Source organism: Neophocaena asiaeorientalis, unplaced genomic scaffold (assembly GCF_003031525.2).
Source record: "Neophocaena asiaeorientalis asiaeorientalis breed wild unplaced genomic scaffold, Neophocaena_asiaeorientalis_V1.1 scaffold346, whole genome shotgun sequence".
Classification (NCBI taxonomy): Eukaryota; Metazoa; Chordata; class Mammalia; order Artiodactyla; family Phocoenidae; genus Neophocaena; species Neophocaena asiaeorientalis.
Window position 1 is genome coordinate 1,262,318 of NW_020175400.1, and position 19,525 is coordinate 1,281,842.

Here is a 19,525-nt window from a genome sequence, read left to right on the forward strand (position 1 = left end):
TTTTTTTTTTTTTGCGGTACGCGGGCCTCTCACTGTTGTGGCCTCTCCTGTTGCGGAGCACAGGCTCCGGACGCGAAGGCCCAGCGGCCATGGCCCACGGACCCAGCCGCTCTGCGGCATGTGGGATCCTCCCAGACCGGGGCACGAACCCGTGTCCCCTGCATCGGCAGGCGGACTCTCAACCACTGCGCCACCAGGGAAGCCCCTGTAGGCATGTTTTTGAAGACAGATTTCTAGAAATGTAATTGCTGGGTTAAGATTTTTGTGCAGTTGTGATTTTGATAGATATTTCAGTTGCCAGCCATAAGGATTTATTACCTTTTACACAACTACCAGCTTTTCTGCCCCAGTTCTTGAGACCCTTCCCTTGAGAGTCCCAGATACCATTCTCATTCATCTGTATTCTTCCTTTGCTTACTCTTCTTACCATTTCTCGCCTTGATTATCCCAACAACCTTCTGACATCTGTTTCTTTTTCCTTGCGCCCATTCCTCTGTAATTGCTATGCTGGCTTAAATGCTTTTAAAAATTTCGTATTCTAAAATATTTTTATTTTTTCTCTGCACAGCCAAGGGCCTTAGAGTGACTCCCTTGGGGTTCAGTACAGTTCCCTCAGGCTGGCATTAGAAGCCCTCACACTTACTTTAGGTGCTTAGGTTCTGAGAGGGACGTAGAAGGATTCAGACACTGTCAGATTCATCGTGTGTTCTCAAATGTATAATTTAAATCAAAGGCAAAAGCAATTTAGTAATGTTTCCCTGTTTTGCAGAGATATTGCTTAGGCGAATCCTAGCATTTATTTGCCATTTTAGAATTGGTTTGTTACTTATGCTTGTGTATGGGAAGTTTGTTTTCTGACCTCATATCCTTGAGTTACCAACAAAGATTCATAGTAGATAGTTACCTATAGAAAATGACATAATGTGATTTTTACAGGGTCTCCAAAAAGCCTAGGGAAATGAAAGGAAAGAAAAGCAAAAAGATTTCTCTAAAATACACGGCAGCAAGACTACATGAAAAAGGAGTTCTTCTGGAAATTGAGGACCTGCAAGTGAATCAGTGAGTATTTGCTTTTTAACTTTGTTTTATATGTTGATTTTTTATTTGTCATATCTTTATCTTATTGACTTTATTTCTCTTATCTGGATAATCATTTTTATATTTTATATGTGTTTATAGTTGATTAATTAAAATAAGTAATTAATTATGTACAGAATTTGGCCTAATACTCAGAGTTAATTTGCCTGTCATAGAAGAGAGGTATTTCTTTTCCTTGTTTGTGGAACATTTGTCTCAGGACATCCTACTTTTCCTCTTTAAAGCAGGAAGCCATTCCTTCCATTTTTCTTTTTTTCTGTGCCCAAACCAAGGATAAATAAAGAATAATAAGAAGAGGAGTGTACTTTATTCCACTTGAGGCATGAACCAGGGGCTTACCCTCATCTTCTTTTCTGGGAAGCACCAGCTTGCTTTACATGTGGTTCATGGACCTGACCTGACCTGACCATCCTCCCTCAGGTCCTGGCCCAGCTGCCATTAACAAGCATTTTATTGAGTACCTGCTCAGTCAACCCTGTGATCTCAGGCAGCTGAGCTTTCTGTTACTGTGTCTGTTTAAATTTTTTTTTTAATTTTGCTTCAAAAATCTTTTATATTTTTCTGATTCTAAAATAATATGTATTCACTGTTGAACTTTGAAAATGTGGTAAAGAAAAAGAAAAAGCACCTATAATCCAACAAGCCAAAGATAGCCACTGATATCATTTTAGTATATTTTCTTCTGTGCCTCTATTCACATAAAGGTTATCTATGATTACTTACTTACCTTCCTATTTTTTTAACATAAATTGGGATGATACTGTTTATAGTCATGTATCCAGCTTTTTCCTCATAACATTGTGAGCATTTTTCACATAGTTTGAAGGTATCCTTTTTAATGACCACATAATATTCCATATTGTAGTTTTAATTTAGCCATTTACCTGTTGTAGAACATTTTAAGTTGATTTTACTTTTTACATTATTACACATGTGATAACACCTTTATATGTACATCTTTGATTCTACCTCAGATTATTATTTTTTTTTTGTATCATAGATGCCTAAAAATGTAATTTTTGGTCAGAGTATAAAAATATTTTTTATTGTAAAAAACACAAAACATAAAATTTACCATCTTAACTATTTTTTAATTGTACAGTTCAGTAGTGTTAAGCATATTCACATTGTTGTGCAATCCAGAACCTTTTCATCTTATAAAACTGAAACTATACCCATTAAATAACAACTCCCCATTTCCCCTTCCCCCCCAGCCCCGGGCAACCAGCATTCTCCTCTCTCTTTCTATGAATTTGACTCCCTAGGTGCTTCATATAAGTGGGATCATACAATACTTGTCTTTTTGTGTCTGGCTTCCTTCACTTAGCATGATGTCCTCAGGGTTCATGCATGTTGTACCCTGTGACAGATTTCCTTCCTTTTCAAGGCTGAATAGTTTTCCACTGTGTACGTGTACTACATTTTGCTTATTCATTCATCCATTGATGGACATTTGGGCTCCTTCCACTTTCTGCTATTACGAATAATGTTACAATGAACATGGAAGTGTAAATACCTCTTTGAGACCCTGCTTTCAGTTCTTTCTGATGTATACCCAGAAGTGGGATTGCTGGATCATATGATAATTCTATTTTTAATTTTTTAAGGAACTGCCATACTGTTTTCCATAGCAGTTGAAAAATTTTTTTAATTCATATATATTGCAAAGTATTTTCTAGCAGTGTCTAAAATGTGTATGAAAGTGCTTACTTACCTCACTACTTCTTTGCCATCATTGAGTAATAAAACAATTTTTGATATTTTTGACTTAATAGATAAAAAGGTAGCATTTTGCACTTTTTAGAATTCTGGTTGAGTTTTTTAGTGTGTGTTTATTTGTTTTTTAATATTTATTTTATTTATTTTTGGCTGTGTTGGGTCTTAGTTGTGGCACCCGGGATCTTGCGTTGCTGCGTGTGGGCTCTTCGTTGTGGCGCGAGGGCTTGTCTCTAGTTGCAGCGTGGGGGCTTCTCTCTAGCTGTGGCATGCGGGTTTTCACTTCGTTGTGGCGCGAGGGCTTGTCTCTAGTTGCAGCGTGGGGGCTTCTCTCTAGCTGTGGCATGCGGGTTTTCTTTCCCTAGTTGTGGCGCAGGGGCTCTAGAGTGCATGGGCTCTGTAGTTTGCGGCACGCGGGCTTGGTTGCCCTGCAGCATGTGGGATTTTAGTTCCCCGACCAAGGATCGAATCCGCTGCATTGGAAGGTAGATTCTTTACCACTGAACCACCAGGGAAGTCCCTGTGTGTGTGTGTTTAAACAGGGCTTATTATGTATGGTTTCTCTGATCATTTTTTCAGTTGGGGACCTTGGTCTTCTGAGGTTTTGTTTTAGTTGACCACTTTATGCCATTTTTCAAATCTGTTTTATAATTTATTATCTCCTCCCTTCTTTTTTGTCATTATTTGCCACTACTGTTCAAGTGCCTACTGTTATTTGACTCTTCTTTTTAATTTGCTACCATGGGCTTAGGAAACAGATGACAAACCAAACCAGTTAAAATAAAATTATTTATCACGTAAAATAAACATCTTTATAAAGGGTCTCCTATTGAGTAAAAGGCATGTGTTTTAGTACATGGATTTTGTAACCTCTCGTTTAGCTTCTTAGCTTCTTAGTGGCCCTCTTGCATCCTTCATGGTTCTCGGCGCTGTTCACAATAGATCAGTTTGCTCTGTAGTTGAGTTCTGGAAATCTGGGGTGACACACTTTGATCACCTGGGGAACAGCATACTCCCACCTTCTGGTGCATTAAAACTTCTGGGCATGTAAGGTATCCAGAGTGAGTGATACCCTAAATATTTTCAGTAATAGTAGTTTATATTTGATGGTACTCAGTATGTTTATATCTGTAGCACCTACTCCTTTCAGAAAACCTCCTCTCTTGGTTCTTTTCATTCTGACCATCCCCACTCCACCCCCCGCTGCCCCGCCTTTTGCTTACTTACCTCTTCCAGTCCTCAGACATGCATGGATTCAAACATGCATCTTTTCCTCCTCTTTCTAGCCCGATATCCTCTTTATTTCTTTAAACGTTTTACTTGCAGAACGTAATTAGTTCTCTCATTTATTTACTTTTTTTTTTTTTTTTTTTTTTGGCTGCATCGGGTCTTTGTTGCTGTGTGCGTGGGCTTTCTCTAGTTGTGGCAAGCAGGGCTACTCTTCATTGCGGTGCCCGGGCTTCTCATTGCAGTGGCTTCTCTTGTTGTGGAGCACGGGCTCTAGGTGAGCGGGCTTCAGTAGTTGTGGCACACAGGCTCAGTAGTTGTGGTGCACGGGCTTAGTTGCTCCACCACATGTGGGATCTTCCCAGACTAGGGCTCGAACCCGTGTCCCCTGCAAGTGGATTCTTAACCACTGCACCACCAGGGAAGCCCCCAATTTCCTCTTGATTCTCCTTTTATCATTAGGTTTCAGCAGTGGCCACATGGAAGGCCAACAGGATTCCTGACATCATCCCTTCAGAGGCCATTTGTGGCCTTCCTCAGTGGTTCCTCTTCCAGTGGAAAGCAAATGCTGCCAGGAGAGGCTGCCACCCTTCTCTCCAGATCCCAAAGTAGATGGTACTTAGAGTAGCAATCCCACACTGCTTCACCTGCAGAAGTACTTTGCACCTTTATTTTGTATGCCTTTTCACTCTTGAAGACTTTATTCATCTCCTTTCTGCATTTCACAGAATATTTTTACATGAGAACACGGAACTCATACCCTTACGATGTTGTGTTTCAACAGGTTTAAAAATGTTATCTTTGAAATCAGTCCAACAGAAGAAGTTGGAGACTTCGAAGTGAAAGCCAAATTCATGGGAGTTCAGATGGAGACGTTTATGTTACATTATCAGGTGGGTTTGCACCAGGTAAAACCGAAAGCTTTGGGTGTGAGGTAGTTGTGTTCTTGTCAAGGTAGGAGAATGGCTGAAAAGGAGACCCATGTGGGGAAAGCTGCCCACAGTCAGCAGTGAGTGAGCTGAGGAGTTTTGTGTGTCTGATTTGAGTGGTACAGGCTGGAGAGCTTTTGCAGATGTGTAAATCTTCAGAAAGCATATCTGAAGCTTACTCTTAAGGTTGCCACTAAATTGAGCTTATACCTCGGGCTTGAACAAAATGCTTAGGTACATATCTTGACAGTACAAAATTATAAACCTTCTCAGTAGCTTGAAATCTTTTATATTTTTTTTCCCCTCTCATTTTGGTTTGATATAGGGGCTTAAAGGTGTACTTCTGACAAGGTGTGTGTAAATTGCATCTTTGTAAAACTGAATCCCATTTTATATATTTATATATTTTTTGAGGATTTTTTTTTTTTAAGAGAAAACAACTTTTTACTGGAATCTGACTAAATAGGGATCACAGACCAAATAACAAACAACAGCGTGAGCTACATCAGAATGAAAAAAGAAATGATGGACCTGGATTTCCAATCTGAAACTATTATGCAATATGATATATTTTTTTCTTGCCATGCCGCATGGCTTGTGGGATCTTAGTTCCCCAACCAGGGATCAAACCCAGGCCCTTGGCAGTTAAAGCACGGAGTCTTAAACACTGGACCACCAGGGAATTCGTCCGAATCCCATTTTAAATTCAAAAAGAATTCTGCAGTGAATCATTTTGTAACATAACTATCCCTAATTTTTATTTTGAAATCTCTGTCTTTTTATTGCATTGAACAGTGTCAGGGCATCAGAAGGATTCCTAGGTAATGTCCAGCCTCTGTTAGTTTTGTGAACACAGTGCTTCATCGTTGGTACCCACACAGGGCTGCACTCCGTGAAGCTGGGCAGGGCCTTTCTCTGAACGTGCATTTCGGCTCTTGCACACATTGATCTCCCTTAAATGGGGGCTCTCCCTCCCAACCCCTTATTCTTCCATCATTTATTGAGGACTTTCACGTTGTTACAACCCCTAAAGCTTGCCCCGCCAGCAAAGCCACAGTTTTTTTCTCCTTCACTTCCATAACCTGTAGAGACAACCCCTGTTCACCACAGGCATTGACTTATTTTCCTCTTAACTTCCAAACTGCAGACTCCTGAAGGACAGGTAGTATGTCTTTGTTTCCTTCTTAGTGACCAGTAGACCCTCAAAACACGTTAACTGTACCGATGTGAAATGATTTTGTGATGCACATAGCTAACTCAAGCCCTTACACAGAAAAGATCCTATTATTCCTTCAGTTTCTCCAAGTTCATGTAGGCTGCCCAGTCTGCCTCAGGTAGTGTATTCCTCCATGCACAAATTCGTTAAGTGCAGAATGACTGCCAGGTGCAAGGTATTATGTTAGGTGCGGGTGATGCACCAGGGTCCTCGTCCTCATAGAGCTGCTAAGATGTTTCCAAAAGATGAATTGGTTGAACTTTCGGGATCCCTTCAAGCCCTTTGACTTTTGCTTTGTCATCACCACTCTTCCAAAGTTTAGGGGTGCAACCACTCAGATTTCCTCAATTTGTTCTGGACAGTGGAGGGTAGTGGGGAAAGCAGGGGCTTTGCAGTCAGATCCAGATTCACCACCTCCAGCTCTGTACTGTCGGGCAGGTCATTTAACATCTCTGAGCCTCAGAAGCCTCATCTTTAAATTTGAGATAATCATACCTGATAGGATTTTTGACAGGACTTAAAAAGACACTATCTAACGTGCTTCTATGTTGTGGAACACATAGTAAACACATAAAAAACATTTAGTCCTCTCTTTCCCCTTGTGTTCAGGGTATAAAAACTTTGTCATTTGAAATAGAAATTAAGACTCTAGTAGATAGTGTTGAGACATTACTGGCCTTATCTTGTTTTCAGTTGTTAGTATATTTCGTCACGGATTGAAATGCCATCACCTTCTCCAGGTGACACATCACATAGACGAACTAGGCTGCGGGCAGGCAGTTCCATAGTTGGGGACTTCTTTCTCACCCCAGTTCATACCTGGCACACAAGGCATGCCTCATTCCTTCTGGATCCCTCCCTACATTGTGTCCTTCCTTTTCTTGTTCCACAGACCTGATTAACTGTCAGAATGTTTTTTTGAACAGGACCTGCTACAACTACAGTATGAAGGCGTGGCAGTCATGAAATTATTTGATAGAGCGAAGGTAAATGTCAACCTCCTGATCTTCCTTCTCAACAAAAAGTTCTACGGGAAGTAATTGATCATTTGCTGCCAGCCCAGAAGGATGAAGAAAGAAGTGCCTCTCGGCTGCCTTTCTAGGGGTGTTCCTCTACTCATAGGAAGCAAACACCCAGCCCACACCATTGCCTCAATCTGATACACCCCCAGTGCCACGTGTTTAACCCCTCCTGCTCAATGGGACATTTGTTGCCCCTTGTTCGTAGGGAAATTGTATTTCAAGCTTAGTCTGACCCTTCTTATTCCTGCATTTTCTTCTGTCCTTTAAGAAAGAGTGAGAACTCCCCTGAAATCTCTCATGTTGTTACAGTCTTAGAGGTTGCATTACTATATTGTAAGCTTTCGTGTTTGTTTCAATTAGCAATAGGGATGGTGGGATTTGAATTCTTGTTATTTAGAAGTGGAAGCCATTAGCACCGGTAACATACATACATATAAGACACATAATTAAAATGTCAGGTTATCCATAGTTATTAGGTTGTCATTTAAAAATAAAGTTCCTTATATTTCTGTCTCATCCGTAGAATGGAAGGATACGGGGAGTCATTGGTTCTCTTCCATTCTGTTTTCCTTTATGGGCGGGAGCTAATAGAAGTCACTGTTCTGTGTTCAAAGGAAGCATTTCTAGAAAGAGGGGGATATTGTTTTTAAGTTTCACCATTAAATTTGGGCAGTTCTGTTAGTATAACTCTCTCCTCAGTGGATGGGAGAGTCCCACTGATAAAATTAAGCTATTTAGGTAAATTCGGAATGGTCTGAGCGCCTGCTCATTTGTGTTAGTGCAGAGATTGACTAGATTCAGACAGACAGTCCACTCTGTCCCTGTGGCAAAGGAATGGGTAAGCCCTAGCGTAGAATGTAATTGTTTTCAAAACTGTTTTATATCTTAAGAGTGTCTTATTAAAGTGTAGATTTATTTCTTAAAATGTGGGTGATAGGAATTTTCAAGATTTATATAATGCTTCAAAAGCCTTTAGAATACTGTAAGAAAAGGTTTTTTTTTAATTGGCTTATCTGTATATCTGAACTCTTAAAACTTTCTTATAGCTAAAAACACTAGGATTTATCTGCAGGGTTGCAGAGAGATAATCTTGCCTTAAATAGACTGAAACAAAAACAAACAAAACCAGCCAACTGATGTTATACTTGATATTAAAATCTATTTTTCCCTATTTCTTTTTCTTTTCTCTTGCTGCCCACACTGTGCCTTTATTTTATGAACTCCGGTTTTTTAATTTAATCACAAACAATCCAATTCTAAACATTGAGCTTAAGAAGCTTTCCTTCTTAGATTAAGTCATATGCTTTTAAAAAACATCTTTTTATTCAGGAAAATATATTGAAATCATGCTACTGAGCCTCTGTTTTCTCTGATGTTTTGGTTCAGTATTCTTCTATCGTAAAACATAAACTAACATTTAAAAATTTACTGATGTATATTTAAAGCCAATAAACTGTTTCATTAATAACAAATCATGTGATGTGTCCCAATTACAAATGTAAGTGTTGGAAATGTGGATTTCATGACGGACTGTTTACTCAGTCAGGTCCACGGGTGCAAATGTAATAGTTGTAGGAGTCTACACACTCCAGGCAGCCCACAGGCAGGTGAAGAGGTGAGGTGTGGAGTGCCACGGAAGGAGTCTCCACTACCTTGACCTTGTTTTTTGTTGTATTTTGGAAGACAATTTTTTAGTAAATATTTTCCTCAGATTGAAAGAAGATGTTATATAAGTAGCATTGCCTCAAAAACTGGGACCAACCAAATTGTCAACCCTTTTACCTTAAAAGATGATACTCATCCCAAATGCATGTCATGCCCCAAAGGCCACATCCATGACAGACAATGAGCAAAGTTCACAACTCCTTTAACAAAATATGATGTTTCAATTATTTGTAAGGATATAGTTCCCTTGACACAACTTCTAATGCAAAATAGCACAAAATACACTTCAAGAAGTTTGATGGCAACTATGTAGAAGTAACCGTGTTAACAGCGTTGAGGATGCCCAGACGAGCTCAAGTCATGGCATTGAAACCTTGTAGCTCTTATTAATTTTAATTTATTAGCTATAGCAATCTCTGTCTCAACTCTCTCCTTCTTTGACGTTCTCTTCAACCAGCCATCGTGACATTTACCATGAATTTCCTCCCTCAAGAATTTGGACTGCCCATCAGATTGTTGCTGCACACAATTGCCTTTGTATCTTTGTATGAAATAAAAGGCCATTTGTTCGTTTTTGTGTTTCTTTTTCTCAGTGTCATTGTTAGCAGTTCCTGCAAAACAGTGTTAACTAGAGTGAGATTTAATAATTGAAAACCACAACAAAAACAACCCCTTCATAGTCTTTTTGAACGAACAAACGCAAGTCAGCTATCTCAAAGCAATTTTTAACTCGTGAGTTTAGCCTTCTTAAATGTAAAATGCTTGAAGTAGCCTCCACATAAAAAGAACTGGGGTGGGGTGGGGGAGGTGGAGAACTAACATAATGTCACTTAGTTTTTCTTTTAATAATCCAAAATTGTTTTTAATCATTATTGGTGGACACTTCAATGTCAGCTAATGGCTGGAAGTTTCAAATTACAGCAGCATTAAATGTTTTATGACAGTGGCACCCTAGGTCATAGTGTGTCCCTCAGGGGACTTCTGTGTTACATACAAGTCACCAGAAAAGACTAGGGGAAGTTGGATATGGAAAAAGTAAACAGCAGCAAAAGGGAGGAAAAATGGTTTCCTTTTAAGTACGGCCCCGGGGGGCACCCTTACTTAACATACAAATTCATATGGAAGCATCCTGTTGTGTTTTTGTTTTGTTTTTATTTTTTTTTTGGCTGAGTTGGGTCTTCGTTGCTACGCGTGGGCTTTCTCTAGTTGTAGCGAGCAGGGGCTTCTCTTGTTGCGGAGCATGGGCTCCAGGTGCACGGGCTTCCGTAGCTGTGGCTCGCGGGCTGTAGAGCGCAGGCTCAGTAGTTGTGGTGCGTGGGCCTAGTTGCTCCGCGGCATGTGGGATCTTCCCAGACCAGGGATCAAACCCATGTCTCCTGCATTGGGAGGTGGATTCTTAATCACTGCGCCACCAGGGAAGTCCCATCCTGTTGTGTTTTTAAATTGTGGCCAGACTATATTGGAAAATCAGTGACAATATGAAACAAGGGGGGGAAACGGAATAATTCTAAAGTAAACATAAGTGCAAAATTGGAGGTGATGGTTTGTGTGCATGGCTGGAGATCCCACAGGCCTCTGAGGAAGAGTGACGTGATAAGAACCTGGGCTTTCCTGGCAGTGGGCCCTTCTGGAAGTTACCCCTTCGGAGCCTATTTCCTCATTCCGAAATGGGGAGATGCTATCGAGTACATGTGTTACTGAAACCTGAAATACACGTTAACAACATGCTCTACATTGTCCTGCAAAGAAATAGAGGGAGTTAGGAAGGTGCTTATCAAGTATAATGTTAAGTAAGGAGACCAGGACGAGAGGAAAATAAGAGGAGGAAGGTGGATAGCACCTGGGGTGATGCTCGAATAGAGTGGCCACCGTGAGGCCTCGCAGAAAGGAGCTGGGGTGCCTCAGCGGTGCTGCAGACACCTTGTAAACCTGTGTAAACCAAAGAGAATCTGAGAAGAGTACACCCCTCCACACATTTTAAATTTGGCATCCAAATTTTTTGTTTAAATTGTGTAGTGTGTAATTGCCAACATTGTGAATTTCCAGGTAAAAATTACCTCGCTCTTAAAGGTATCCAATGGAACCCCCTATTTTATATTTTAATACTTGTGTGTTATTATTAATTGAAGATAGCACCCCACTGTGTATGAGAAGGAAACTCCTCAGTAGAACACTTCAATGGAACCCCCTATTTTAAAAGGCACATGAACAAAGCCCTTCGTCAGTTGGAAACTTGACATCTTTTTTTCTCTTTAAAACTCATGTGTCTAGGGTTTCCCTCGTGGTGCAGTGGTTGAGAGTCCGTCTGCCGATGCAGGGGACACGGGTTCGTGCCCCGGTCCGGGAGGATCCCACGTGCCGCGGAGCGGCTAGGCCCGTGAGCCATGGCCGCTGAGCCTGCGCGTCCGGAGCCTGTGCTCCACAGCGGGAGAGGCCACAGCAGTGAGAGGCCCGCATACCACAAAAAACAAAAACAAAAAAAACGTGTCTATTCCACTTCCCTCAGAATTTTATTCTAATGTAATATTTTTAAGCTTAAGTCTTTTTTTTTGGCGGTATTAAGTCTTACTTTTGACCATCCTGTCATTATGTGTAATAAAAAAATGTGGGGCTTCCCTGGTGGCGCAGTGGTTGAGAGTCCGCCTGCCGATGCAGGGGACGCGGGTTCCTGCCCCGGTCCGGGATGATCCCACATGCCGCGGAGCAGCTGGGCCTGTGAGCCATGGCCGCTGGGCCTGCGCGTCCGGAGCCTGTGCTCCGCAGCGGGAGAGGCCACAACAGTGAGAGGCCTGCGTGCGTACCGCAGAAAAAAAAATTAAATTAAAATGTTTTTTTTCCTGTGACCATAAGGCTGTTAACTCAATCCAGAAACATACTTTGCATCATAATTACTGTTAATGCATTTTTGATCAAAGTAATCTTATATATTATCTTGACAAAGAATTCTAAGACATTTGAAATGCATTTCTTAATAAAGTTCTTAAAGTGAAGGTTTAAAAAACTTATGGATAAGTATTATTACTTGCTATAATGAGATAGGGCTCATGACCAATTCTCTTCCTATTTTTCACTTTTATAAATGTAAGCTTTGAGAACCTTTGCTGTCATAATAAGTACATGGAATGGAAGGTGTTTTGTGATAATGTCACCCATTTCTTAGGACTCCTTAGTTATAGCTCCCAAATCTCAATGAATTATAATAAAAAATTATCACATGATTAGCATAATTAGGTCCTCTAGTTTTGTTGAAAGCAAAAAAAAAAAAAAAAGTTACCTAGTTTGGAAAAGAGTTTATTATCCAGTCTTTAGATCATCCACTTCTTCAGGACTTGGGACTTAGGAAGTAGGCCAGGGGCTTTACTAAGACATTAAATGACTATGAACTATACTCATAAACCTTCTGACTAAGAGACAACTTATTTAACTTAATATGCTAATGATGCTTTGGGAAAATAGAAATATTTTAATACTCCTTTGGCACTACAATTTTTTAACTTTTATTACAGAAAACGTCTAACGTACAAACAGAAGGAATGGTATAATGAACTCCCACGTGTCCACTGTCTAGCCTCTACAATTACCAATACAGGGTCAAACTCATATCTCTACAGTCACCCACATTCCCTTGGGTTATTTTGACAAATCAGATACAGTATCATTTCAACCACTTTGGTATGTATACATACCAAATACTTTGGTATGTATCTCTAACACAGCGTTTCTCAATAGGGAGCAATTGTCCCCCTCCATGAGACATTTGGCAATATTTGGAGATATTTTTTGCTGTCCTTACTAAGGGGGTGCTACTGGCATCTAGTGGGTAGAGGCGAGGGTTCCTGCTAATGCATGTCTTACAATGCAGAGAACAGCCCCATCAACAGAAAACTACCTAGTCCAAAATGTCAGTAGTACCAAGGGTGAGAAATCACACTCTTACACTTAAAAAAAAAAAAATCCCCAAACCATTATCACACCTAAAAAATAAATTTGAAATATCGAATATGCAGTCAGTGTTTACATTTCCCCAGACGTCTTAACAATTGCTTAAACATTTCATATATGGGAGTCAGGTGCCAAACAAGATCCCCACATTACATCTATTAGTTGATAGGTCTCTTAAATCCCTTAATCTATGAATTCTCTCTTTTTTTTAAGTCTTGTAATGTATTTGATATTGATCCTATAGAATTTCTATATTCTGGTGTTTCTTATTACATTGTTGTGGATCGGACTCAGTTTCAACCTTTTGGCAAAAATATTTCAGAATTCCTGTTACAGCACATCAGGGATTTATCTTTTTGAGATGTAAAGTCTGATCATTAGGTTCAAATGTCAGCTTGACCCATTTGTTATAAAGTTTCCCATGAGCTTTTCATCATATATCACATGGATTCGGCAGCCACTGATAATGACTGACTAGATTTTTTATTTCATTAGGGGTTGCAAAATGGTAATATTCTATAATTCCTTCTTCATTTATCAGAATTTTTCTAAAAAGAATGTCCTATCATTAATTATTTGGTTACCTTGAAGACTATACAGCAAAGATGATGAATGCTGTTTCTCTCCCTTTATTTACCAGTTTTCAGAATAAGACTGTTCCCTAACATCTACTAAAGTTGACCAATGAGGTTTTGTTTTTTTCAATCACATGACTCCTAGATTTTTTAAAATAAAAATTTATTTATTTATTTTTGGCTGCGAGCGGGGCTACTCTTTGTTGCAGTGTGTGGGCTTCTCACTTGTGGTGGCTTCTCTTGTTGCGGTGCACGGGCTCTAGGCATGCAGGCTTCAGTAGTTGTGGCTCGCGGGCTCCAGAGCACAGGCTCAGTAGTTGTGGCACATGGGCTTAGTTGCTCCATGGCATGTGGGGTCTTCCCGGACCAGGGCTCGAACCTGTGTTCGAGCATTGGCAGGCAGACTCTCAGCCACTGCGCCAGCAGGGAAGCCCTAGATTTTTTTATATGTTTGATGTCTTTCAATCCACTCATGGCAGATATACATATATTTTTTAAATTTTTAATTTTTTACATGCTCAAATTGTCCCCTCTTGGTCCAGTAGAAGTACCTTCAGTAGTGACTCTTGAGTTCTTTTGTCATGACCCCAGTGTTCCAGCCACATCTTGTTACTTTTCTCACCACAGAATTCTTTTTTTTTAAATTAACTTTTACTGGGGTACAGTTGCTTTACAATGTTGTGTTAGTTTCTGCTATATAGCAAAATGAATTAGCTATACATATACATACACCCCCTCTTTTTTGGATTTCCTTCCCATTTAGGTCACCACAGTGCAATAAGTAGACTTCCCTGCGCTGTACAGTATGTTTTCATTAGTTGTCTGTTTTATACATAGTATCAATAGTATATGTGTGTCAGTCCCAACTTCCCAATTCCTCCCACCCCCATCACCCCAGAATCAGCTATTTCTCCAAGGAGCCCTTGTTACTTTTAGTGGGAAAGGGTATTTAGAGAATATAATCTGGGTGCTAGGAGCCCTCATCACTATTAGGTTGGTCATTGTTTCTGAGTGTTTTCAATGGAGATAGTTTTTTAAGAACATTTCCTGAATTCATTATTTTCTTTTAATAAAATGCTTTTATTCTAAAATATGCAGCTCTATGAAAGAAAACAATAATGGTTAGTAGCATTTGCCAGTTCCATGGTGTAAATACCTCCCCATAGCTGATTTCAAGCTTGACGCCATTGGTCACTGAATGTAGAGTTGGGAAAAGATGCTAACCAGCGGCTCTCATGAGCTGGTGCTAAACTACTGATTTTATTCCAACAATAATAATAGGGAGCAATTGATTGATGGATTTTAAGAAGAGCAAGAAATGATCAGGTTTGGGCCTTAGAAATGTGGAGCTGGATGGCGATAAGGAGTCAAAATTCAAGACAGGTTGTGCTAGCTATCTCCTGTTTGTCCCTCCAGATCCACCGTCTACCTTCCACTCTGTGTGCCCTGGGAAGCTGGCCTCATGGACTGCATCAGTGTCTCCCTCCAGCTTCTGGTTGGGTTTGGCCAATGACAGGCACCACAAGGAAAATAAAGGTCTAAAATAAGGTGAGGTTAAGATTTATTCCTCCAGGTCACTGTGAATCGGCTGCCTCTCCCTACCAAAGGCCAGAGCTCCTATCAGGCTGCTCTCTCTAAATAAGTACCTTCTCCCTATTGCAGTAAGCAATCCCTCCCCAATTCCCTTCAGGCCCAGAGTGCTAATGATTCCTGCTGTAACTAGACCCGGGAGCTACTGCATTATCCATAAACCCCGCCCTGTTTCTTTATTAACTTTTCTTCAAATTACCAGTTTCAGCGTGCCATTTGTTTCCTGCTGGGACACTGACTGATACACAAGTTGACCAATTAAGGTCTCAGTTAGAGATTGGTGGCCTGAATTGGATGGTGGTTGTTAGGATGAAAAGAGGTAGGTAAATTCTAGAGATATTTAGGAAGCAGAGTTGATTTACTGGATGTTGGAAGAGTGGAACCTTGTGGAACACTGGGACAGCCAGTGCTCTATAGGAAATATTCTATGATCAAGAAAGTTTGGGAAATGCTGTATCCCACCATTTTACTTAGAAGTCAAAACACACATGAATGTATTAAAAAGCTTTGAGGGGACTTCCCTGGTGGTCCCGTGGTTAAGAATCCACCTTCCAATGCAGGGAATGTGGGTTTTATCCCTGGTCAGGAAACTAAGATCCCACATGTCACGGGGCAACTAAGCCCACACACCACAACTACTGCGCTCGTGCGCTCTGGAGCCCGCCTGCCACAACTGGAGAAGCCCACGCATTGCAATAAAGATCCCTCACGCCACAATGAAGATCCAGAGCAGCCAAAATTTTAAAAATAAAAATAAGTAAAAATAAAAAAGCTTTCAGAAATCCCACAGTCAAGAGACCAGCTTAACTTTGTGTAGCCTAGCTTTCCCCAAATGTATTTGACTATGCAGTCCCACCCCTCCTACTTTTCAGGAAGCTCCTCTTAGCCATCTCTGACACTCATGTTCCATGGAACACACTCTGTGAAATGCTGAAAAAAGAGGAGACTAGAATAGAACCTGACTTTAAGCTCTCAATAACTGTTAAATATTACTTAGGAAACAAAAAATCAAAAATATGTATTGGTATATCACCTTTGCTAAAGAGTTTTGGATCCCATTCAACAATATGAGTTTGGTGAAATTATTTGTGAAACACTTTTGGCCTTAAATTGCAGTTATTTATTCTAAAATTTGCCCCATTTTCTAGAAAATGAATTTGATATGATTATGTAAAAATGTATGCTTGCTAAACTCACTATATTGCTCACAGTCACTGGCTTTTGTCCCTGGAGAAACACATTCCCAGTTCCTATAGGTACAGAGGCACTGAGATCTGGATGGTGAGGGGAAATCTGGAGGTAGGGGTTGAAAAGGCATACAACTGAAAGGATGATGTAACAGAAATTAAAGGATAATTCCTCTCACAAAAAGCCAACTCAGAAAGACTAGCTTCCAAAAATAAAAAGAACCAGTGCCCAAACACGCTTTTCCACTAAAAGAAACCAAGACTGCTTGGAGAAGTGGCTGGATCTGGGGCTGGGAAGAAAAAGTACAAGATGGCCAGAATATCTTGTTGTGCCCAAAAAGAAAAAAATACTAAAAAATGGATGGGGGCATATTAAAAGGATACAGAAGCCAGCTTAAAGGTTAAAGCTGGGATAATTTAAATATAAAAATAGTAATAGTAATGGATTATAACCTAATTGGATAAAATAAGAATTCATGAGCCCATTCTAATATAAACAAATAAATGGGGAAAAGGCAAGAATCATTAATGAGTGCTAAAACTAGTTGGGTGCAAGTTTATTGAGTAACAAAATATTTATGCGGTCTCAGACTGTCTCCCTTCAAGAGTTGTATTGACTACTAATGGAAAAAAATAGAAACTTTACAGTGGAGAAACCTGGCAGAGAGCATCTTAACTAAGTGATCCAAACTTAACATCAGTAATAGGACAAGTTGACATCGTGTGCATCCTGATAGATAAACTATGAATGCAACATTGCTCCTGTGCTATTCCTACCAAAAATGCATAATGTGAAACTAATCATGAGGACATACAAGACAAACGCTAACTAAGGGACATTCCACAAAATAACTGGCCTGTAACTTCAAAACTTTTCAGAGTCATGAAAGACATACAAAAACTGAACAACTGTTCCAGATTAAAGGATACTAAAGAGACATGACAACTGAATATTGGGAGTTATCCTAGATTTTCCTTTGCCATAATATTATATTGGGACAGTTTGCAAAACATTTAAATAATATCTGCAGATTAGATAACAGTGCTATATCAAAGATTATTTCCTGATTTGGTAATTATACTGTGGCTATGTAAGAGAATACCCTTGTTTTTATGCAATAAACACTGAAATATTTAGGGATAAAGGGGCATCATATCAACTTACTCTCAAATGGTTTAGAAAAAAATGAACATATATAGAGAAAAAGAAATAATAAAGCAAGTGCAGTAAAATGTTAATATTTGGGAATCTGGGTAAAGAGTATATGGGAATTCTTTACATATCTGCAACTTTTCTGTGAATCTGGAATTATGAAAACATTAAAAGTTAAAAAAAAGGAAAAAAAGAAATGAGGATCTTTACCGAAGTGCATCAGGAATTGGCTGCAATAAATGGAAAACAGACTTCCAGTGATTTAAACAAATAGGGTTATCTTTGTTTCACATGAGTCTAGAAGAAAACAGTTGCAAGTGTTTGTTTAGCTACTCACAATACTAATGCTGATCAGGTTGTTTTCTATTTTTCTGAAAATTGAGTTTGTTTCTATGCTTTCTCTTTTCATGGTTGCAAGAAGGCTCCATAGCTCCAGGCAGCATGTCTGTATTCAAAGTATAAAGGAGAAAGGGCTAGCTACAGCTAAATATGTCCCTTTTATCTGAAAACCAAAGTTTTCTGGGAAGCTTTCCAATTGGCTTTTCCTTAAGTCTCAATAACCAAGCTGGTCATGTGGCCAGGCCCATCTGTGAGGGAGCCCTGGAAGTGGCATCTGCCTTCCTGGTCTCTGCGAAAGAAGAGTGGAGGGAGGGTTTGCCATACCAAGAAGTCAATTACTTTCCATTTGAAAACCATAGCCCATAGTAATTCTTTGATTCACTCTGTGATTTCATTCTTAGTGGCAGCATTTCTTAAGGTTTGGCCCATAAACCACCTATATAGAAATCACCTTCTGTGATTTTGATCTTCTATGGGCCCTGAGCATTCCTGGACATTCTGCCTGGTTATGCCACAAATACAAAGCTCTGATCATTCTTTACTGGGGCATTTCTCAGGGTTGTGTTTACAGCAAGCAACTTTGAGGGATGAGGCAATGCCTTCTTCTGAATCAAAGAGCAGGTTGGTTCCTCTCTTGTGACAGAAGCCAGTGCACGTGTAGGCGTCCATCTGGGTCCTTCTGCATCACCCCTGTGGGACTTGGTGGGCAAGAGGAATTGACACCAAAATGATGCTCATGCTGTTTGCTGTGCAGTGTCTCTGACCCAGGCATCTCATGCCTCCTGCCAGCATCCATGAAGTAGTAACAGGTTAATGTACTAGTTTGTAAGTAGGGTAAAATCCCAGCCTGAAAGGGTAAACTCTACCACAGGTAAAGTTAATAAGGAAACTTGACTATCTCTGGCTGGGCTCTGGGGGGTTGGGGATGGGAAGCCCCTTGAAAAGTCAAAAACTTGGCCCTACATGGGTTTAGGGGCTGAATTTATGGTCTCTATGTAATAAAATTCTCAGGTCTAGTAATTGATTCCCATGCAGCTCATGGAACAAAACAAAACAATATTCGAGTCCTATTTCCACTACCCAGAATCCCCATGGGGTAAGATAATTGAACCTTCCTAAAGATGAAAGCATAGTTAAAAACACTAGGAAACAATCCATCATAAACAAGAGCCAGCAAATACAACAAACAGGATTAGAGCTCCCCAAACTTGAAATAATAGAACTACATGCTGAAAGGAAATATAAAATTAGTATAACTAAAGGCATAAAAGAAGGAATAAAAAGATAAGAAACAGGACTCTGAGTAAAGAGTAGGCAGATTTGAAAAAGAACTAAATGGAGTTTGTAGATGGGAAAACAGTCCTTGAGGAAGAAAAAACTCAATGGACAGGTTAAACAGCAGATTAGACATGGCTGAAAAGAGAAGTTAGTAAAGTGAAAGATAGATCTGATGAAATTACCTAGAATGTAGCACACACACACACACAAAAAGAGTAGAAAAATATAAAAGGAAGGTAAAAAGACATGAAGGATAGAATGGAAATGTTTAATATGCATCTAACTGAACTTCTACAGGGAAAGAACAAATATGGAGAAGAAACAATATTTAAAGAGATTTTAGAAAAATTTCTGGAACACTTGAAAGACATGTAGCAGGGTCTTCCAGTTGTTCTTCAGTATCTTTTCTCCTGGCATCTAAAAGTTATGGTCCTCAAAGTGAGGTCCCAGAGCAGGCAGCATCAGCATCACCTGAGAACTTGTTTAAAATGCTAATTCTGGGCCTCCCTGGTGGTGCAGTGGTTGAGAATCCACCTGCCAATGCAGGGGACACGGGTTCGATCCCTGGCCCAGGAAGATCCCACATGC

The 19,525-nt window shown here is 39.9% G+C and overlaps 1 protein-coding gene across 1 annotated transcript in view; it reads left to right on the plus strand.

Moving 5' to 3' along the window:
* Positions 1-9,448, plus strand: part of IQGAP1 (IQ motif containing GTPase activating protein 1) — a 100,295-nt gene extending 90,847 nt beyond the window's left edge. The window contains exons 36-38 of the mRNA XM_024766470.1: positions 937-1,059; positions 4,826-4,934; positions 7,113-9,448. Of these exons, the coding sequence (XP_024622238.1) occupies positions 937-1,059; positions 4,826-4,934; positions 7,113-7,226 (346 nt within the window). The 3' untranslated portion in view covers positions 7,227-9,448. The remainder of the gene's footprint in view (positions 1-936; positions 1,060-4,825; positions 4,935-7,112) is intronic.
* The last annotated feature ends 10,077 nt before the right edge of the window (positions 9,449-19,525 follow it).